The sequence below is a fragment of the Phragmites australis genome, chromosome 21, assembly GCF_958298935.1.
Source record: "Phragmites australis chromosome 21, lpPhrAust1.1, whole genome shotgun sequence".
NCBI lineage: Eukaryota > Viridiplantae > Streptophyta > Magnoliopsida > Poales > Poaceae > Phragmites > Phragmites australis.
The window spans coordinates 9,868,683-9,889,316 of NC_084941.1; the positions used below are offsets into that span (position 1 = coordinate 9,868,683).

Below are 20,634 nucleotides of genomic sequence, written 5' to 3' on the forward strand. Positions count from 1 at the left end.
TGTAAAACAACAATGTGTTTGTTCTAGCATTGTTTTCATCAGATTATCTAACCAGGTTTGCTGTCATGGGAGAAAAAAGAGGACACTGAAGAAGTTACTGAAGTATCAAGAATCGTCTGTTATCTGGCAGAATGAGCGGAAGCATCAATTGTTTGTTATCAAGACATCAAGCAAGAGAGTAGTAGCAATTAGATGCTAGAAAGAATCAACGATGCTGCAGCAGACAAGGATTCGTGCAGCTCTTGCTTCTGTCTGTGACCCCAGAACTGCACAAGATTCAATCCAGTGGTGGATGGCCGTTGTTTATCACAATTCACATGGCCTGACCCTGACCCAGGTGAGATTGCCACTTTCGGTAGACCTACAGATCTCTCATTTGCCGGTCAGAATACGCATCAGTAACTTCCGGTTGCTTTGGCAGGACACCTTCAGGTCAGGGTTCAAAAAACATTGTTACCCACATCAGTCTCCACAGGTAAAGAAGCCATACCATGCCTGAAAAGCACCTCAACCAGTGTCTTAGTGCACTGCAAAGAAAAAACTGATCCTCCAGCCCTAAACACAATCATTAGGGATTAGGCTGTGAAAAGCCATCTCGTTAGTTCCTATTTCCCAGGCTTCACCAAGAAAGCTCCATCCAAACAATCCTACAGACAGACCAACGTTTGACTGACAAGCGGGCCCGGCATAATTCAGATAGCAGATATCAACAAACCATTTCAAGGGACCATTTTTTTTGTCCGTCTGACGAATAACCACACATGATGGAAACAGGAGCTAGCTCGAAAATTGGAATCCAATCAGCCAAGCACAAGATCCAATCCAGCCAGAAAGAAGTGCAATCAGCTCCATGAATGCCCAAAAAGGCTCCATCCGATCACACCCAAACAAAACCCTGCATCTGGTTGGGCCCCGAGATCTCGATGGAGATGGGGAGGAGACACCAGAAAAGCCTTGCAAAGTGAATATAAAAAGATAGCTCACTATAGAAAGGAGAAGAAGTTGCACATACATACGGCTTGCAACTGTGCTGTACAGCTTGCTAGCAGCACATGAGACCGACATCTTTTTTATTTGGACTCGCGTGCGTGCCTCATGTTCGCTCACATGGCGTGTCTAGTGGCATCTGTGATGTGCTCATGTGCATAAAAGAATTTGCCGCGGAATAATTGCGTTGACCGAGTCCTAAGGAGAACCCATGTTTATGCCATGGTTCAATTGATTGCGGTCTCGCTCACCAGCGTTACATAAAAGAGGGGAGCCTGCTCATTAAGCCCAAACATATCCTAATAAAATTGGTAATGCTGAGGTGGCCGAAGACCGCCGACCTCCCTAGCAACCTCCCCGGCGATCTGCTACAACTTCTGCGGCTCACATCGACAATAGCAATCCGATCAACATCAACTCTAAAGATGGTACCATGTCGCTGCTCTCCACCGACCGGTCAAGACTAATGGTGTCTCCTAATCAAGGTTAATGGCTTCCGCTGCCTAAAGTTCATCGGTGTTTAGTGCACTAGGTTAAGTAATTAGTGGCTAATTAGGCTATTAGTATCTAACATGGATACGAGTAAAAGCGAGAGAACAGGCTCCGTAGAGTAGGTTTGAAATGCAGAAATTTCACTCGGAGACAGTTCAGGAGATTTGGGAAAATTCCACTTTGGCTAAAATTGGGTTTGTAAATTTGCATTGTGTAACCGTTGACGCATTCTTCTCCAGTGACGTCTAAAACAAGATGAGAACAAAAATTATGCTTGTGATACTATCCAGCTAATTTCCATTTTCTAACGTACAAAGGAAATCATATTAACTTAAAATTATATTCTCAAAACTCACCCTTTCACGATACTCAAAATATAATGTCACTATGAGAAGAAATTAGATTTGACTAAACAATATTTTTGCATCATTCTATCACAATTGAATTATTTTACACAAAACCGATTAACGAAACTCATGAAGCGATGAAAGAAAAAGGATATACTTTTTTTTCAGAGAGGAGAAGTGGAAAGATAAAAGGAGAGAGAGCTTGGAAAATGCCCAATGGCCCAACACAGTATGAAAAGCTGAATATCCTAAATAGGCCGGGTTTCACTCATACAATCCGGCACGGTTGATGCAGCACTGGACTACCGGGCCAGATATGTACGCCGATAGATACACAAGGAAACAAAACAAAAGAGGTAAATTTCAGAATGGGTCATCAAAATTGCCCTGATAATTAGTATAAGTCAGCAAACTCACGAACTATGTATTCTATTCATCAAACTTAAACTTGTGTAAATGGTTTAAGTGACGGTGGCACGTCTGACGGCTTTCACTTGGCATTTTATGTCTTGAATTCCCCTTAGTTTTTAGAAGAAGAAAAAAAATCAATATCTACAATATCTGCGCTCTTAACTTAGTCCTAGTCTTTTTTTTTTCGCCAACCAAGTTTTCCTGACCGTAGCCTAAATGTGTTAACATAACATAGAATGATTTAGTTAGGGATAGAAAAGCTTGTGCATTAGGTTATTTCAGCATTTTTTATTTGGGTTGACTAATAGAACCAACGATACCCCACAATGCGAAAGATGTATGCACGAGGTGAGTGATTGGTTGCTTACATAGGAAGAAAATTATATAAGATCCTTTACAGAAAGATATCCGTGAGATTCTGATCTACACTGTTCTGAATGAACATATATGAAAGAAATAAAGGACACGTGTCATACGAAGATAGAAATCTTTTTGTAGAAACTAATCTCATATAATTTTCTTCCACCTACACATACCCTCAATCAAACCTAGAAGATTCAGGGCGAGCGTGTTTGGTAGCTCACATATGCTCTCAAGCCAAGTCACGCTCGTGCTGAAGTACAGCTAGAGTAAGGCCTAAGAATATCAAGGATTCCCGTCAGGGATCAAATTTTTTTAAGAAGAAATTTTCGTTCTCTTTAGCGTTTTAATGATTTTCTTCACAGTTTTTGTCACGAAAGGATTGTCAAAGTTATTCCCTTTATGACACGATTTTTTCTCCTTTCCCTTCACGAATCTCTTCGAAAGAAAGTTGTTAGAGATGAGAGAAAATAAATAGAACGAGAATAAGAATGAGAATCGGGAAAAGAACGAAACAAAGAGAATACAGTTGGAGATGGAAATACTATACTATCTGAAAATGGTACCACCAAGGAGTCTAAAAATATTTTTAAGATAATAAATTTTCCATTAACCAGAGGTTTCAAAATAGAGAAGCTCAGTATGACCCAGGTGGTCAGTCAATCAAACATGCCCAAGAGCACACACAAGATACGAGGAATTGTTCACGCGATTCGACGGGATGCCTACGCCAAATCATACCAACTCTGTCGGAACGAGTGTTTGTTCTTTTATCACTAAGTGTCTGTTTATTTAGGTATCTACTTTAGATTTCTCTGAAAAATTGTATTTTTAAATTTTAGCTGTTAAATTTTATAATAATTTTTGATTTTTCAGCATAATATTTTTCAAAAAAACTATTATCACCTAGCTTCTCAATTTCTAATTTATTTTCTTAGAAACAGACTTATGACTTCTTCAGAAACTACTTTTCAGCAAAACTATTTATTTAGGCTTCTGACTTCTGAGTTTCTGACAGAAGCAGAAAACAGAAACAATCTGAAACAAACATGCTCTAAGATTATAATAGTTAAACATGGTAATTTTGTACGCCAGTTACATGATTGAATCATGCTATTTTTTTGAGATTATGTCCTTTCTCACCATCTTACTAAATATTAGGATAACACAACATTAACTCATCTATAGGTTAACGGAATTCAAATGTTTTGAGCAGCTTAATCTTGTCTTTTTTTGCAATTAGTTTCGAAATGTTATCTGAAAACCTAAATTTTTTGATTGGCACGTCCACAAACAATGAGTTATAGAGGCTGACAGGTGGGACCCACGCGATCCAACCTCAACTCCGCCGCATAAACCCCAACTCCTTTTCCACGGCCGTTCTCCTCTTCCGCGCCGGCGACGTCGCCGGAAGGGGCGCGGAGATGGGGGAGGGGACGCACGCGCGCATGATGGCGGAGTTCCTGTGCGCGAGCGGTGGCGTGGCGGTGATGGACGGTGGGCTGGCGACGGAGCTTGAGGCCCACGGCGCCGACCTCAAGGACGCACTCTGGAGCGCCAAATGCCTCTTCACCTCATCAAGAAGGTCCTTTTCCCCCTTCCTCGCTGCGTATCCTTGATCGATTCCTCGTCCTCTTGGCCACATTTTGCGTCTACTCGTACTGTCGTCGTTGGGTGTCAAATGCGATGCAATGACGGCTCGTTCGAGGAAATCATTTGGCCTGTGCTGTCAGTGCCGCGTGGGCTATTTCACGATTCAAGAACCTTAACTGCTGCGGAATGCGCATTGCAGTTGCTGTGCCAAAATACTGCTGATTTTGTTACATTCCTTTTCTTTTCTTTTGGGACGAAAGGTATACTGTGCCATGGAGGGCGAATTTTTTGGACCTTTTCTTTTTCTGCATCCAGACGATTAAGGCGGTATTCTCCAACCATCTTTGGATTAGCCAACAGTTACTGTAAGCCAAGATTACAAGTACAGCTCAAGGCCTTGTTCTGCTGTACCAAATGAAAAAAAGTGTGAAAACTTGTTCTTTTGAAATTTTATTGCTGCATGCATTTTTGTTTTGTGTGTTGCCCTGATTTGCATAATTATTTGCCTCTTTGTCTGCTGATCTAGGTTTCAAGGAAATAAGATACTAGGTTGTAGAAGCATTGCAAGGTGCTATCTGCTATCTAGTTTCTGAAGTCTTGAATGGCAATCCTCTATAGAATTAAAATTGCATCCTCTAGTTTCTTTGGTACATCGTAAATGTTTAACTAATAACGTTAGACCACCACATTAATGAACAATTTGTTGTAATGAATGCTTCTTGTTCATGCCCAATGGCATCTGATGAACAACACATACCAGAAGTCCAGAACACATCTTCTCACCCTAGAAATTACATGCCCTTCTATAATTCTATTTGAACAGGTCCATTTGGACTACCTTGAAGCTGGGGCAAGTGTTTTGATGACTGGGTCTTATCAGGCACTCATTGGTTACTCAACACCCTTAAAGTATAATGGATAGACAATATCGAGTAAATCAATGCTGTAATGTTGGTGCTGCTGCAGGCGACAATTCAGGGCTTTCTTTCTAGGGGATTTTCTCAAGAACAAAGCGAATCATTCCTGAGAAGAAGTGTTGAACTAGCACATGAAGCACATCATACATATCTGGATAAATGTTCTGATTGTTCTGATGAATCCAAAGATAAAACTAATTACAAGAAGCGCCCTATACTAATTGCAGCATCAGTCGGATGCTATGGAGCTTACCTGGCAGATGGTTCCGAGTATAGGTCAGTTCCATTCGGAAAATATTAAATGATGCATACCAGCATGCACTCAATACTGGTTCAAAGTATCATGTGTGAATGCCTATCTTCCTTTTTTTCATGTTGTCGAGAGCTCAGGCTAGTTTACATTTGAATGAATGCTTCTGCAGTGGTGAGTATGTTAAGGAGGTTAATCTGGAGTTTCTCAAGAGTTTCCATCAAAGAAGGCTTCAAGTCCTTGCTGAAGCTGGTCCTGATGTTATTGTATTTGAAACTATTCCAAACAAAATTGACACTCAGGTATGTTTGGAAACTGGAATTGTGTCTGAAAATAGTGGATGCAGATTTGACACCAAAAATACAGAATAAAAATGTAAAGCTTTACTGTATAATCAAGCATGTAAGGCTGGGGCTTGGCAACCGTCTTGTGCAGTTCGCGTTGTGTAAGGTCATCGACCAACCAATTTCTTCTTAATGAAAAGATACACAACTCTCCTGTGTATTGTAGTTTTTTTAGCACATTCATACATTATACTTTTACCCATCAAGGCTTAATCTTTCTTTTATATGCTGTGATGATTCTTTTTTGTAAAATAGAATTGAAGAATATGTATCTTCTTGAGTAATTAATTTATAAATTTTCTGAACTGATTGGTATAGAGGTAATAAGTGACATGTGATGGTCTTTTGCAGGCGTATGTTGAGTTACTTGAAGAGTGCAATTTACATATTCCAGCATGGTTTGCTTTCACTTCAAAGGATGGAACTAATGTAGTAAGTGGTGATTCCCTGATGGAGTGTGCTTCTATTTGCTGATTCATGCAAGGAGGTTGCTGCAATTGGTATCAATTGCACTCCCCCAAGATTTATCCATGCTCGTCTTATCTGTCAGAAAGGTAACTCCTATAAGGGTTGTATTGATATGCAAATGTCACTGCCCATGTCATGCCTGATGAGTTCCTGATTTTCTGTTGTGCAGGTTACAAACAAACGAATATTAATATACCCAAATAGCGGCGAGAGCTACGATCCTGTAAGAAAGGTGTCGAATATCTAACTATGGGATATATACGTATAAGGAGTATATTGTATATGGATAGGGTATATTGTGCACATATATAATAACTCCGGATACTATAGAACTGAATTTACGGTACTTGATATACTCGGAAGTCTAGAAGACGTATACTAGGAAGGTCCCAATTAGTTGTCCAACTCGAGAACGATTAGTATCCAAGTCGGATTCATCTGCTTTGTTGTGATAGACAAGATGAAGATTTTATCGACTACGGCTGGATAGGAGGCGTCATATCAGCCTTATATAAAGCGAGGACCCAGACCTCCTAGGACAAAGAAAACTTATGCATCTGCAACTCGACGCAAGCACCAAGATCTTAGAAGATACTAGGCGACGTCATCCTTAGTTTAGTTTAGATCCGATCTATTCCCTGTAATAGGTCTAGATACATTGCTTGTACTTTAGAGAATACATACACATCACCATCCATACATGATGTAGGGTTTTACTTTAACTAGTGGCTCGAACCTGTCTACATCGCATGTCTCGATTCGTGTTCAATCCCTGATCTCGAAGGTACCCTAGTCAATTACAGATATATTGTCAGGAACTAATCTTCGACAGTTGGCGCGCCAGGTAGGGGCATTCTTCTGCATTTTAGGATTGATCATGTCTCAAGTTCACATCCGCGCTAGTTTCTCTGACGACAGTTTCTACAACCACTTCGAGTTGGCAGAAGCCATCTACTCATTGCCTCCTGCCAGATCTGAGATCCTCTTCGGAGCTATGGTTTTCCGCTGAGACAATCAAGGTGGATCGATCTACACTGGTATTTTCGAGTCCAACCCATTTGATGTATACCGTGAGGTGGGACATCTCGATTAGGATCCCAATGAGCCTACCGTTCTCAAGTGCATAGACACCGACAACGAGGGTGAGGATCAGGAGAGTGGCAACGACAACTCGGGCGACAGTCAGAGCAGCCGAACAGATCGATTCGTATTCATGGCTCAAGGAGTCGGAACCCCACCCGACGACTTGATGGCGGTAGATCAAAATGCCGCAGAGAATAATGGTGTCGAGATTCCCGCGGACCCAGCAGCAGCAGTCACCGCCCACGGAATCGGCGTCACCGGAGATATACCGTCCTCGGAGAAGGTGTATACTAAGAAGGCTTCGATTGCTTACCCAACTCAAGAAGATTAGTATCCATAATAGATTTATCTACTTGAGCGATAAGAAGGACTCCCTATCGACTACGGATGGATATGATGCGGTACACCACCCCTATATAAGGCGGGGACCCAGATCCCCCAGAGGAGGTTCTTTTCTTCCAGTTACTCGAGGCAAGCATCAGGACCTGGACACAGGAGGAACTCGACGACTTTAGCCCTAGGTTAGATTAGATCCGATTTACTCCTTGTAATATGTTAGTCACATTGCGTGTACTCAGGTGAATACATATACATAATCATCCACACATGACATAGGTTATTACTCCAACCAGATGCCCGAACTTATATATATCACGTGTGTCTCGCTTCATGTTTGATTTCTGATCCACGAAGGTAACCTCGTTATTTTCCGGATAAATTGTCAAGAACAAATCCTCGATAGGAGAGCAACTCGATACAGGTTATCTTTCTTACGGAGCCATTAGACGTGTCGATTACTCATGGGAGTGATCGAGGAGTGACTCCGACTGTCTCTTGTTGAAAGGTCACCTATACGCACCAAGTGTTAGTATGCAAGTGCTCGATAGCTAGAGTAGTGACTAAATAATCACCTGGCAACTCGATGTTAGTACCAGCTGGTTTCTTTTCTGCGAGCGCTTGAGGGGCACTGGATCATATAGCGGAGACGATCTCTTAGATCGAAGAGACCCTTTGGCCCCTTGATCAACTTGTGTTTTCCCCTTGTCGTCGGTTCCAAAAGAGGAAGTGTCATCAAGGTCAAAGATCTCAGTCATAAGGATGTGCTATTGATGAAAGACTGGGACCTAAAATCAAAAAGTCAAATCAGATTGAATAAGTAGTAATCATCACTGCTCTCTTACTTGAGAAATCCCCACCTCTGGTCGAGGATTCGCGAGGGAGTAGTGCTGCACATAGCATTCTTGTGCTTCTTCAGAGAAGAGTTTACTCAATCGAGCAACAATATCTGGAGGAGATAGAGTTATATATAAAAAAAGAAAAAGTCACTCGAAAAAGCTTAACTGTGGTAATAGAAGCAATAAATTGCTATATAAATCTTACATTCTATCCGTGTCCATGGACCTACCCTTATCTCTAGAATACTTCGAGGCAAAGCATCTCGCGCTTTCAAAGGACTCAACCTCCGACTAATGAAGTGTTCTACGTGCCACCCGGTTATGTCACTTTGCCTAAGTTCACCAATCTTTGTGACGTAGTAGGTAGTGTGGTTGGATTCGCGGTGCTTCTTTGTTCAGGATGGATTTTGTAAGGGAAATATGCCTCTGTAGACTAAGGGGGAGTGGACTAGGTTGAGGTTGAAGATATAAAACCAGTGTTTTTTCTAATCCTTTTGCCAGGAGGAGATTAAAGCAACTAGGATATAAGAGTTTTTCATTCCAGGTCGTAGCTCGAAGCCACAACCTCTAACACACTTGTTCTCCTTGTTCTTCTTTAGATGATAAAAATACTGGAATAGATTCAGACTCGACTCGATGCCGAGGAAGGCTTCACAAAGATGAACAAAGACACTAAGCATAGTGATGGAGTTTGGATTCAAGTGGTGGATCTTGATTTGGTACTAGTAGAGTACACTGAGAAGAAACTTAGAAGGATGAATGTTGAATCCACATTGGAAGAACGATTAAAAACCACGATCTCGTAGTCAAATCGGCAAGATGGGAATTCCTCACCAGATGCAGGCCTCTAGTCGACTAGATCGTGATGAGGCGCTATCCCTTCAACTTCAAGCACTTTTAGCCTTGATTCTTGCATCGACAAAATTGTCCAAACTTCAGTCAGGTGCTTCATCTCGTTTATCTGCTCGAGGGAGACACCGACAATCTTCGCGTCGAGCTGCTTCTCCGGCGAGGAAGGAGCGGAGGTCTTCGTAGGGAAGCTGGAATCCATGAGTCCAAGTCTTCCGGCGGTGGCGTGTGTTTGGGCAGAGAAAGATGGAGGCTTGTGCGAGAAGGTCGAAGGCGAGAGCGAGGAAGAATTGCTACAATCCAGGTTTATACAGATAAATAGCTCAAAATTTATCGCTTTTTTGGTAACCACTCCCGTCTCTATGACTCCTCAATCGGCGTGAAAGGCGTGATGATGACGTTGTGTGAATCTTTGCACACCCATCAAAATGCATTAAATGCGCTTATACCCAACGGTTCCAGTTTCGAATGTTTTTTAACTCTACTCGGAGTCGGGTGTCGATCAGTTGAGTTTTTAGTCTTTTTTTGAATCTCGAGTGCGGTTAACAACAGGGCGCTCAACCCAATCGCATTTTCACTTGATACCTAGAACCTGATATGTTTATGCTCAATTCTTTTGACTGCAAGTCTGATCCATCTTACTCGATTAGGCTTAGACTTGGTAGTACTCGAGTGGACACTTGTGAAAACCTTCCCTCCTGAGCAGAGCTAGGGGGCTACTGTCGAATATCTAACTATGAGCTATATACGCATAAGGAATGCACTATATATGGACATGGTATATCATGCGTATGTATAATAACTTCGGATACTATGAAACTGAATCTGCGGTACTTGATATACCCCGAAGTCTAGAAGATGTATACTAGGAATGTCTCGATTGTTTGCCCAACTTGAGAATGACTAGTATCCAAGTCGAATTCATCTGCTTTGTCGTGGTAGATAAGATGAAGGACTCTCTATCGACTACGACTGGATATGAGGCGGTATATCAGTCCTATATAAAGCGACTCAGAGCCCTAGGGGACAGAGTAAACTTATGCATCTACAACTCGATGCAAGCACCAAACTATAGGAGATACTCGACGATATCATCTTTAGTTTAGTTTAGATCTGATCTATTCCTGTAATAGATCTAGACACATTACTTGTATTCGAGAGAATACATACATATCATCATCCATACAGGACCTAAGGTATTACTCTAACCGGAGGCCAAATTTGTCTATATCACGTGTCTTGATTTGTGTTCAATCTCTGATCTCAAAAGTACTCTAATTAATTAGGGACATATTGCTAGTAACTAATCTTGACAAAAGGAATGGGCGGTGAGTATCAATTAAAAATATCATGATTCACGACTATTTAGCTACCCTTCCACTGTGTTCTTGACCAGCAGTTTTTAGAAATGAAATTTAATAGCGAGAAAAAGAGCAGCCTCTATTCTCATTGGAAAAAGATGTGTATTCTCCATCCCTTGCATGATAATTAGAGATAAAACTGTTATACCTAGTCAAATTATCAAAAGCGACAGTATGTCAATATGTTGCCCATGACCACAAGCACTTTGATACTCGATGCAGGCTTGTTCGGGTGTTTCAAACGAAGATTTTGTTTCTTATGTGAGGAAATGGCACGAGGCTGGAGCCTCCCTGATAGGAGGTTGCTGCAGAACAAGTCAGTCCAGATATGATACGAGGCATATCAAAGGCTCTACATGGAGTTTGATTGATAGAGACTGCATAGAGTTGCCATATCTGTTTTTTTAGTTGCTAACCCACTTTAGTTATCCTCTCTGGCAAACTTTTTTTGGCCACAGTTTTCTGATACTGAAGAGCTGTTCAAGACAAGGAAGTCTTGAAAAAACTAATGTCTTTTTTGTTCTTTCATTCGCTTGTATTAACACCATTTTTAACATTGAGGAGCTAAGGAGGTTAGTAGGGTTCTAGAACTATCAGAGCTGTTACCGTACACCATCTTATCCTTTGAAGTTCTTGTTTTGTCAGCATGTAATATAACACCATTACATGTTGAACTTCCGGACTCAACCTGCGGTCATTTTTGCATGATACCATGGGAACTGTTTTTATCAACTATTAACTGAGAAGTCATTCGTGCTCGCTTTTATTGATTTCTCGGTGAATGATACGACACAATTGAGCCGGTTGGATATCACCGATCGTTTTATACCCTATTTTCTATTTATTTTTCTATATGATTGAGAATTAGATACCGTGGTGTGAATATGAACGTGAATAATATTGTCATAAATATAGAGCAAAGTACAGATTTGACGACAAATATTAAGCCGGATGTTATGAAATAAATAGAGGAAAAAAGGTCCAATTTTCAACATTGGGGTGTGTCCTGAGTCTGAATTTCAACAAGCAACATCAAAATCGGTTAAACCACAACTTTAACTAGCAATACCGTTTGAAACAGAACTCAACTCATTCCATGAAATTTAAGAAATTCTTAGCAAATCCGTTGTTTCAAACTTTTCGCTAGAATACTGGGTGCCAAAGAGACTACTTGTGACGCTTGCTAAGGGTCAAATCTAGAAACCGGATTTTGGGGATTAATTACATAAAATCAAGTGAAAAAAAATGAGAGCAGGCTCTGCTCATAAAGTCAAGGATTGCGAAGGTTAACCCTGCAATTTAGTGTTACAGGAATTTCTGTGCAAAGGTTTATCTAGGGTTTATCCTCTTCCAAATCAACCACGCCGCCGCCTCCACCGCCGCTTGTCCTCCAGCGTCAGCCTTCTCCCTTGAAACGCCGTCTCCGGCGGCGGCACGAGGTCCCGTAGCGATCACGACCGCCGCACCTACCAGCAGCCGACGCCGTGAAGGTCAGTTCAACTTATCACCTCCTTGGCCCTCCATTCCCCCACCTCTTCTCTGCTCAAGAACTAGCTGCGACCATTGGCCTCTCCAACTTTCCTGTCGGGGTGCCTTGGAGAGATCGGAGAGATCATGGTGGTGACAGCGATGCGGAGATCAATAGCGACCTTGACCCGAAGCGCCCTTCCGCCAAACTCGATTCCGGGCCGCCGCGCTCTGTGCTCCGGCGCGCCGCGGGACGGCGAGCTGGAGGAGGCGGTGCGTGACGTGATCTTGTGCTCCGGGGCCGGGAGCCTTGACGAGGTTGGGAGCAGGCTGGACCGGCTGGGTGCGGCCGTCTCGCCGGCTCTGGTTGAGCGCGTGATCGACTCGTGCGGCGAGAGGGGCGGCGGCTCGGGCAGGAGGTTGCTGCGTTTCTTGGCGTGGTGCCGGTCCAAGGACCCCGGGGCGTTGGGGGACGAGGCGCTCGATAGGGCGATTGGGGTGCTTGCACGGGTGGGGGACCTTACCGCGATGAGAATTGCCGTCAGTGATGCCGAGAAGGACGGACGGAGGATGGCTCTGGAGACTTTTACCGCCGTGGTTGAAGCCCTTGTCAAGGTGGGGAAAGAGGATGAGGCGGTCAGGCTGTTCAGAGGCTTGGAGAGGCAAAGATTGCTGCCTCAGCGTGGTGTGGGCGTCGGAGGGGAAGGCATATGGTCGAGCAGCCTTGCCATGGTGCAGGCATTGTGTATGAGGGGATATGCTCGGGAGGCCCAGGGTGTTGTGTGGCATCACAGGAGTGAGCTCTTGGCAGAGCCCATGGTTAGCATCGTTCAACGTAGCCTCCTCCACGGGTGGTGCGTTCATGGGAACGCTAAGGAAGCTTGGAGAGTCCTTGATGAAATGAAGTCTTCAGGTGCTCCATTGGGCTTGCCATAGAAACCTCGGGTTTAATCCTTCCGCCCTTGTTCCAGAGGCTATGAATGTATTTACAGAGATGAGGTCCTATCGTGCCACTCCAGCTGCTTCTAGCTTCAACATATTACTTTCATGTTTAGGCTGAGCAAGAAGAGTGAAAGATGCTTATAGAATCCTGTACTTGATGAGAGAAGGAAAGGCAGGGTGCTCCCCTGACTGGGTTAGCTACTATCTTGTGGTTAGGGTTCTCTATTTAACAGGGAGAATCATTAGAGGGAAAAGGCTTGTTGATGGTATGCTTGAAAGTGGGGTGCTCCCAACTGCAAAGTTTTGCATGGTCTCATAGGCATTCTTTGTGGAACTGAGAAAGCTGACGATGCTCTTGATATGTTCAAATTTATGAAGAGGTGTGAGTTAGTGGACACTCGTATATATGACCTTCTAATAGAAAAGCTTTGTAGAAATGATAGATTTGATGTTGGAAGAGAGCTGTGGGATGATGTTACAAAAAGCGGCCTTGTGTTAGGATGCTCAGAAGATCTGCTGGATCCCTTGAAGACAGAGGTATTCAGACCAGCTTGTCCAGCACAAAGACTGAGTCCTCAAAACTATAAGAGCTTGGTCCAGAAAAAGAAGATTACTGCTGCTCGAATAAAAAAAGACACTGCTATTTCACCCTAGGTACCTTTTGTTTTATTAACTTGAGATTTCCCTAAAACTTTGATTTGGAGTCTTGTGATGATGACCTTTGTTAGTTACTTGGCATTCAAATGTCAAGAACATCTGGAAACCATCCAGGAATAGCCACTATGGTAAACAACATGAAAACTGAAAACTTGTAGTCTGGCAATTTTGTTAGTTTTGAAATTAATCTGTCATAGCAGCTGTTCTCATGATGTTGATGTTGTTCATTACAAAGTCTGATATTATTATTTTTATAATGTTTGGTTGACATCTTTTTATTTTTCTTTCTTTACTTTCTCCATTACAGTTTTGATTCAAGTGCACATTAGACTTTATGGATACATCACAGGGGCAAGAACAAGATTTTGGTGTACTGCTTAAGCAGGGGGCAGAAGGAGTGAGTCAAGACTCTAGAGATATACCTTTACAATTTTTCTTTAGTTGCTTTCTCAATAGCTTGTTTGCTTCTCTGCAGAGGGTGTTTCTTTCAATATTTGTGGGACGAAAATGCGTAATCAAAGAGCGCTTTTCAAAGAAGTACCGGCACCCATTGTTGGACTCAAAGTTGACTCTAAAGCGGTTGAATGCCGTATGCCTCCTTAACTAACATGGTTTTTTTTTGGTGTAGAGAAGTTTCATATTTTCCTTTGTGTTAGATAAATTTAGGGGAAAAGTGTCGATTTTGGGTAGGATTAATATCTATTTTCCCCCTTATTTGTTTATGTAGAAGCAAAGAGTTCCATATGTGATATGTCTCAAGGGTAACTTATTTAAGTTGTAGTCATGTTGAGCTACAACGCGTAGCCAGAAAAGTTGCACATGATGATATGACAACTGATTTTACTGAATTTCAGCTTATCATGTTCTCTCTGCTGTGTGCAGGAAGCTCGGTGCATGACAAAAGCAAGACGACTTGGTGTTCCTACCCCGGTTCTGTATGCTGTGGATCCACTTCTACATACTTTGACCTTTGAGTATGTGGATGGCTTGTCTGTCAAGGATATACTTCTTGGGTTTGGGTCACAGGGGGTTAATGAGGAACGCCTAAATGATATTGCCACACAGATAGGGAATGCAGTTGGCAAACTACATGATGGAGGCCTTGTTCATGGTGATTTGACAACATCAAACATGATAATCAAGAACATCAACAATCAATTGGTGCGTAGAATATCCTTTGTATCGTCCTGTTTTAGTTAATGTATTATCTTTATTGAGCTATTAAATCAAGTTTATGGTAATTAAGAACAGCAGCAATCAACTGGCGTAGAATATCCTTCATGCCATCCTCTTTTAGTTCATGTATTATCTTTATTGAGCTATTAAATCAAGTTTATGATAATCAAGAGCAGCAGCAATCAAACTGGGTGTAGAACCATGGAATATTGTTCGTGTCATTCTATTCTGTTGATGTATTTTGTATTTTTGTTTGTTGAGCTATGAAATCAAGTTTGAACACAGGGGTTGCATCTTGGCTATTGATTTGTCGATTTTATATCTTCATGCTGTCAGGTTCTTATTGATTTCGGTTTGAGCATCACATCAACACTTCCTGAGGACAAAGCGGTGGACCTATATGTGCTAGAGAGAGCTTTGATTTCCATGCATTCGTCCTGTGGGGATGTGGTAAGGAGACAGCATAAATTGATGTTCAAGTTACTTTTTCTGACCACATGTGGTACTTTGCATCCTGATTTTTACTCAGTTGTGTTCTTCAGTGCATATATCTTAAATTTGTACTAGCTAGAACAATTATTCCCCCACCCCTGAATAATGTATTCTTCAGTAACTTCATTTTGGTGACCAAATGTTGTATATGGGGTCATCTAAGCAACCCATAAATTTGGACTCATCTATCATTAAAATGTTAAGTCAACATTTGGCTTTGCTTGATCGTTATTCTGCACTTGGGGCAATCTGTTTTGCATGAATATGTACAACGTTACAGCACTAGTCCATTTATCATGTGGATTTAGTATTTGCTTCGTTGATGTCATTTTGGATCCTATGATTTTTCTGCTCGTTTGTTCAGTTGGTCATGCCTTAGCAGTCTTCTAATTTCTTTTCACGAGATGATATGCTTTGACAATTGAACTTCTATAAGCACTTAAGCAGTCAGGGCATGTACAAAGGAGTGACATCAGCTGTCTGTAAGGGTTGTCACCTAGGATTTTTTATGACACGGTGCGATGCTAATGAAGAGAGAAGAAGGTCGTCTCTTAATCAAGAGACAGTTTGAAGCACGCGACACTATACCAAATGTCTCTTTGTGCTACATTTATTGTGGGCTAGTGCTCATAGACAATGGGTTGTGTTATAGACAGCAGCTGTCTCAACAGTTGTACATGCCCTCGGTGCGCATGTCTATACTCCATCTGCCTGATACCATGTTCCGTGCAACTTTTAGTACGGTGAGGATAATATTCACCGACTTTATTACCGTTCCTTTTAACAACCCCGTTGATTTTTGTGTTGAACCAGATGGAGAAAATCCTCTCAGCGTACAGAAAAGCTTCGAAGCAGTGGTGCTCCACCCAGAACAAGCTAGCTCAAGGTATGCCATGCCTCCTGCAATGGGAAATGGTTCCTCTGACGTGAACTGCCCTCTGACGTGGTCAATGCCATGCGGTAGTGATCACGTCAGAGGGCAATTACGTCAGGCGAGCCTCGTCCCTGCAGTGCGTGCAATGCAAGCCCATTTTGCTGACTCAGTTTAGTTGTGTCAACCTCATGACCTTTTTGTGCTCTTTTGCATCAAATCTTTTGCAGTGAGGCAACGGGGCAGAAAGCGCACAATGGTCGGATAAAATCTGGCCTGGAGTTGCTGGATGTTATGAGAGGCTATCTAAACTAAGATTACTCAGGAGAAACCTGCACCGCCATATTTCCTTGCTATATTTTTAGCGGTTGATGTATTTTGTTTGTTGAGTTATGAAATCAAGTTTGAACACGGGTTGCATCTTGGCTCTTAATTTGTCGATTCTATATCTTCATGCTGGCAGGTTCTTATTGATTTTGGTTTGAGCATCACATCAACACTTCCTGAGGACAAAGCGGTGGACCTATATGTGCTAGAGAGAGCTTTGATTTCCATGCATTCGTCCTGTGGGGATGTGGTAAGGAGACAGCGTAAATTGATGTTCAAGTTACTTTTTCTGACCACATGTGGTACTTTGCATCCTGATTTTTACTCAGTTGTGTTCTTCAGTGCATATATCTTAAATTTGTACAAGCTAGAACAATTATTCCCCCATCCCTGAATAATGTCTTCTTCAGTAACTTCATTTTGGTGACCAAATGTTGTATATGGGGCAGGGTTCAATTTATCGACGGTAACCGGTCAAAATTCGCGGTTACCAAGCTTACCGCTCCGGTCCGGTTTCAGAAACCGAACGGTAACCAAATTTGAATTCAAAAAATTCAAAAATTCAAAAAAAATTAAAAAATCCTAAAAAAACGTTTGCATCATATTCTGTAGGGAGGAAATTTGAAAAAAATGAAAAAAAGTTGAAACGTGCGGCTCAGTTATTAACTCATGTTAAGGAAAAGCTTAACATGCAAACACATATTTTTCTTGTGTATGACGTATCTTAAGAGGACCTTTAAAATTGATTTCACTTCATTTAGAGTTTTATTAATTTCTCTATGATTTTTACAAAGTTCACAAACATAAAGTGAATATGTTAAGAAACAGTATTGTAATTAACTTTTTCATGTCTACTATTATTTTTCCTACATAAAGCATAGTATAAATAAACTAATAAAAGTGGTTTCGCTAATTTTAGAGGTGTGATGGGTTAGTTATGAATTAATCTGGTCGCAACACATTTACACAATCCTGCATATTACAATAACTAATTCATGAGTTCATGTATTTTTAAAAGACATAGGATCATGTAATAAGACTAACAAAATTAGTTTCATGATTTTTGGATTAGCAAAGAGTAAACTATGTATTTAACTTGGTTTAACAAATACATTTTCTCACAGAAAATTTTCAATTTTTTTATGAGTATAAATACTTTTATCATATAGATCATGTTACAAGAAAACCAACAAAATTTGTTTCACTTGATTTGAAGCTCAGATAAATTAGTTATTGATTTTACAAGATTGAGCTAATTTTTAGATTTTTTTTTTGAACTTCACTGAAAATCGAGAAAATCACTTGATAAATCGAGAAAACCGAGCGGTTACTGACAAAACTGAGCGGTTACCGACAATGCGAAAAATTCGAGAAAATCGCTTGATAAATCGAGAAATTCGACCGGTTACCGAGAGGCGATTCTGACAAATTTTTGATCAAATTTTAAATTTTAGCAAATGAATTTTGTACGAATTTCAGCTGAATTTTAAGCGGTTATCGCGATAACAGCGCATTTTCGGTTACCGGTCGAGCTCGGTAACTGAGCCTCAAACGGTAAGTCAAACCTTGATATGGGGTCATCTAAGCAACCCATACATTTGGACTCATCTATCATTAAAATGTTAAGTCAACATTTGGCTTTGCTTGATCGTTATTCTGCCCTTGGGGCAATCTGTATTGCATGAATATTTACAACGTTACAGCACAACTAGTCCATTTATCATGTAGATTTAGTATTTGCTTCGTTGATGGCATTTTGGATCCTATGATTTTTCTGCTGGTTTGTTCAGTTGGTCATGCCTTAGCAGTCTTCTAATTTCTTTTCACGAGATGATATGCTTTGACAATTCAACTTCTATAAGCACATAAGCAGTCAGGGCATGTACAAAGGAGTGATGTCAGCTGTCTGTAAGGGTTGTCACCTAGGATTTTTTATGACACGGTGCGATGCTAATGAAGAGAGAGAAGAAGGTCATCTCTTAATCAAGAGACAGTTTGAAGGTCGCGACACTATACCAAATGTCTCTTTGTGCTGCATTTATTGTGGGCTAGTGCTCATAGACAATGGGTTGTATAAGTTGCCTTTTAACCTGTCTGTAGATGACACGGATCATGTTATAGACAGCAGCTGTCTCAACAGTTGTACATGCCCTCGGTGCGCATGTCTATACTCCATCTGCCTGATACCATGTTCCGTGCAACTTTTATGTACGGTGAGGATAATATTCACCGACTTTATTACCGTTCCTTTTAACAACCCCGTTGATTTTTGTGTTGAACCAGATGGAGAAAATCCTCTCAGCGTACAGAAAAGCTTCGAAGCAGTGGTGCTCCACCCAGAACAAGCTAGCTCAAGGTATGCCATGCCTCCTGCAGTGGGAAATGGTTCCTCTGACGTGAACTGCCCTTTGACGTGGTCAACGCCATGCGGTAGTGATCACGTCAGAGGGCAATTACGTCAGGCGAGCCTCGTCCCTGCAGTGCGTGCAATGCAAGCCCATTTTGCTGACTCAGTTTAGTTGTGTCAACCTCATGACCTTTTTGTGCTCTTTTGCATCAAATCTTTTACAGTGAGGCAACGGGGCAGAAAGCGCACAATGGTCGGATAAAATCTGGCCTGGAGTTGCTGGATGTTATGAGAGGCTATCTAAACTAAGATTACTCAGGAGAAACCTGCACCGCCATATTTCCTTGCTATATTTTTAGCGGTTGAGTGGCTTTCGCTCTTGTAACATTTGTACTTTGAATCATGTATTGCCCATTCTGTCAGCAGCGTTGCTCTGAACTGGACATGGTATAATCTGATCCATGAGTCGTGTTCGTATTCTTGGCAAAATGGTGTGCTTGGTTGCTTGTTATGGTTGGCCCGTTCTGTGTGGGCCCACTTGGCCCGTTTTGTGCCTGTCTATAGCAGCACTCACCAGAGAGTAGTAGGCTAGGCTTTCCATTAGCAGCAAGCATGATGTGATGATTGCGTCCTAGCTACTCCCTCACGATCACGACATGCTCAATGTCTCCACGGCCTGCGGGGTCGGACCACGCTTAAGGCTGGTCAATGATCATGCGGATGCCAAGGGTGGGGCCCAGCTGGGAGGAGAGAGAGAGAGAGAGACAGAGAGAGAGAGAGACAGAGACAGAGAGAGAGAGAGAGGCCCACTGACTGCTGCAAGTGCAAGCAAGGAAGGGACGGCGACCATGCATGCATAAGGGCTACAGACGGTAGTAGCTAGGGTTTGCCGGTGTTCCTCGGCACGCATTCATGCATGTGGGACAAAAGGGGGGAGGGAGGGAATGACAGCAGGGAGAAACGCATCTGCATGCAGTGCAATGCAAGGGAGGGACCGAGCCGAGGAGGAAGAAGGCTCGGCTAATGGAATATAGTATATTCGTGCTTTTTTTTAAATGCATGCACCTCCCTCAAACCAGTCAAACGCACGATCCAATTGGATACGAACGAGAGCATACTGAAAAATACTGACAAATGTCTCGCAGCGTCTGCACCTCGCATCGCTATCTCAAGCTTTTTTCCGGCCGAAGCAGTCGAGTGCAGATCCCAGTCGACGACGAGCTGCGGCTACCAAAGCTGAAAGAAAAGCTAAAAAAGAAAGGACGACGCAAGGGACCCCTCTGCTAAAAGCGTGCATGCAAGCTCAGATCCTGTTTTGACCGCCCCCACGGCGACATACGCTCAATGCAAAGAAGAAGAAGAAAAAGCTTAGGCCGGACACTTTAGCGAGGTAGCTGTGAGCACTCGGGCTCCAAGCTCAGATTATACGGTCTCTCAACTGGAAAATCGACCAACTCAGCTGTCGCTCGGTTCTCAATGCGAGAAAAAAAAAGACCATCATCATCATAACCCTAATCCTAATAACCTCGATTAGGTTTACTGAATAGGTTATTCGTGTGTAAAGGCTAGTGAAAATTTCACATTCGCCAGACGACGCACGCTCGACACCCTCATCAAGCCCCCTCCCCCCATAAAGTATTAGCATCGTGCTTCTTGATTAGTGAAAGCTAACTAATCAGCATCGGCACGGAGGGCATGGGCTTTGCTTGCTTGCATGC

The 20,634-nt window shown here is 42.2% G+C and overlaps 2 protein-coding genes and 1 pseudogene across 5 annotated transcripts; all 3 read left to right on the plus strand.

The window, feature by feature from the left end:
* The first annotated feature begins 211 nt into the window (after positions 1–211).
* LOC133903155 (homocysteine S-methyltransferase 2-like) lies at positions 212–11,203 on the plus strand (annotated as a pseudogene).
* Positions 11,204–11,915: 712 nt separating this feature from the next.
* LOC133903544 (uncharacterized) lies at positions 11,916–19,425 on the plus strand. Of its 4 annotated transcripts, XM_062344959.1 has the most exons (13): positions 11,924–12,127; positions 13,481–13,700; positions 14,011–14,100; positions 14,179–14,292; positions 14,586–14,864; positions 15,216–15,329; positions 16,185–16,257; positions 16,473–16,609; positions 16,706–16,819; positions 18,443–18,570; positions 18,670–18,782; positions 18,853–18,925; positions 19,141–19,425. In XM_062344959.1, exons 3-8 carry the CDS (start codon positions 14,038–14,040, stop codon positions 16,508–16,510), a joined length of 681 nt encoding a protein of 226 aa, XP_062200943.1. In that variant the 5' UTR covers positions 11,924–12,127; positions 13,481–13,700; positions 14,011–14,037; the 3' UTR covers positions 16,511–16,609; positions 16,706–16,819; positions 18,443–18,570; positions 18,670–18,782; positions 18,853–18,925; positions 19,141–19,425. The 4 variants fall into 4 exon arrangements, with proteins under 4 accessions (XP_062200946.1, XP_062200945.1, XP_062200944.1 ...); XM_062344962.1 differs by lacking the exons at positions 15,216–15,329; positions 16,185–16,257; positions 16,473–16,609 and having other exon boundaries at positions 11,916–12,127; positions 18,443–18,782; XM_062344961.1 differs by lacking the exons at positions 15,216–15,329; positions 16,185–16,257; positions 16,473–16,609; positions 18,443–18,570; positions 18,670–18,782 and having other exon boundaries at positions 11,919–12,127; positions 19,141–19,261; positions 19,303–19,425.
* LOC133903543 (pentatricopeptide repeat-containing protein At5g61370, mitochondrial-like) lies at positions 12,134–13,472 on the plus strand. Its single transcript, XM_062344958.1, has 2 exons — positions 12,134–13,017; positions 13,076–13,472. The coding sequence occupies exons 1-2, from the start codon at positions 12,252–12,254 to the stop codon at positions 13,162–13,164; spliced, it is 855 nt and encodes a 284-aa protein (XP_062200942.1). The 5' UTR covers positions 12,134–12,251; the 3' UTR covers positions 13,165–13,472.
* Positions 19,426–20,634: the final 1,209 nt, after the last annotated feature.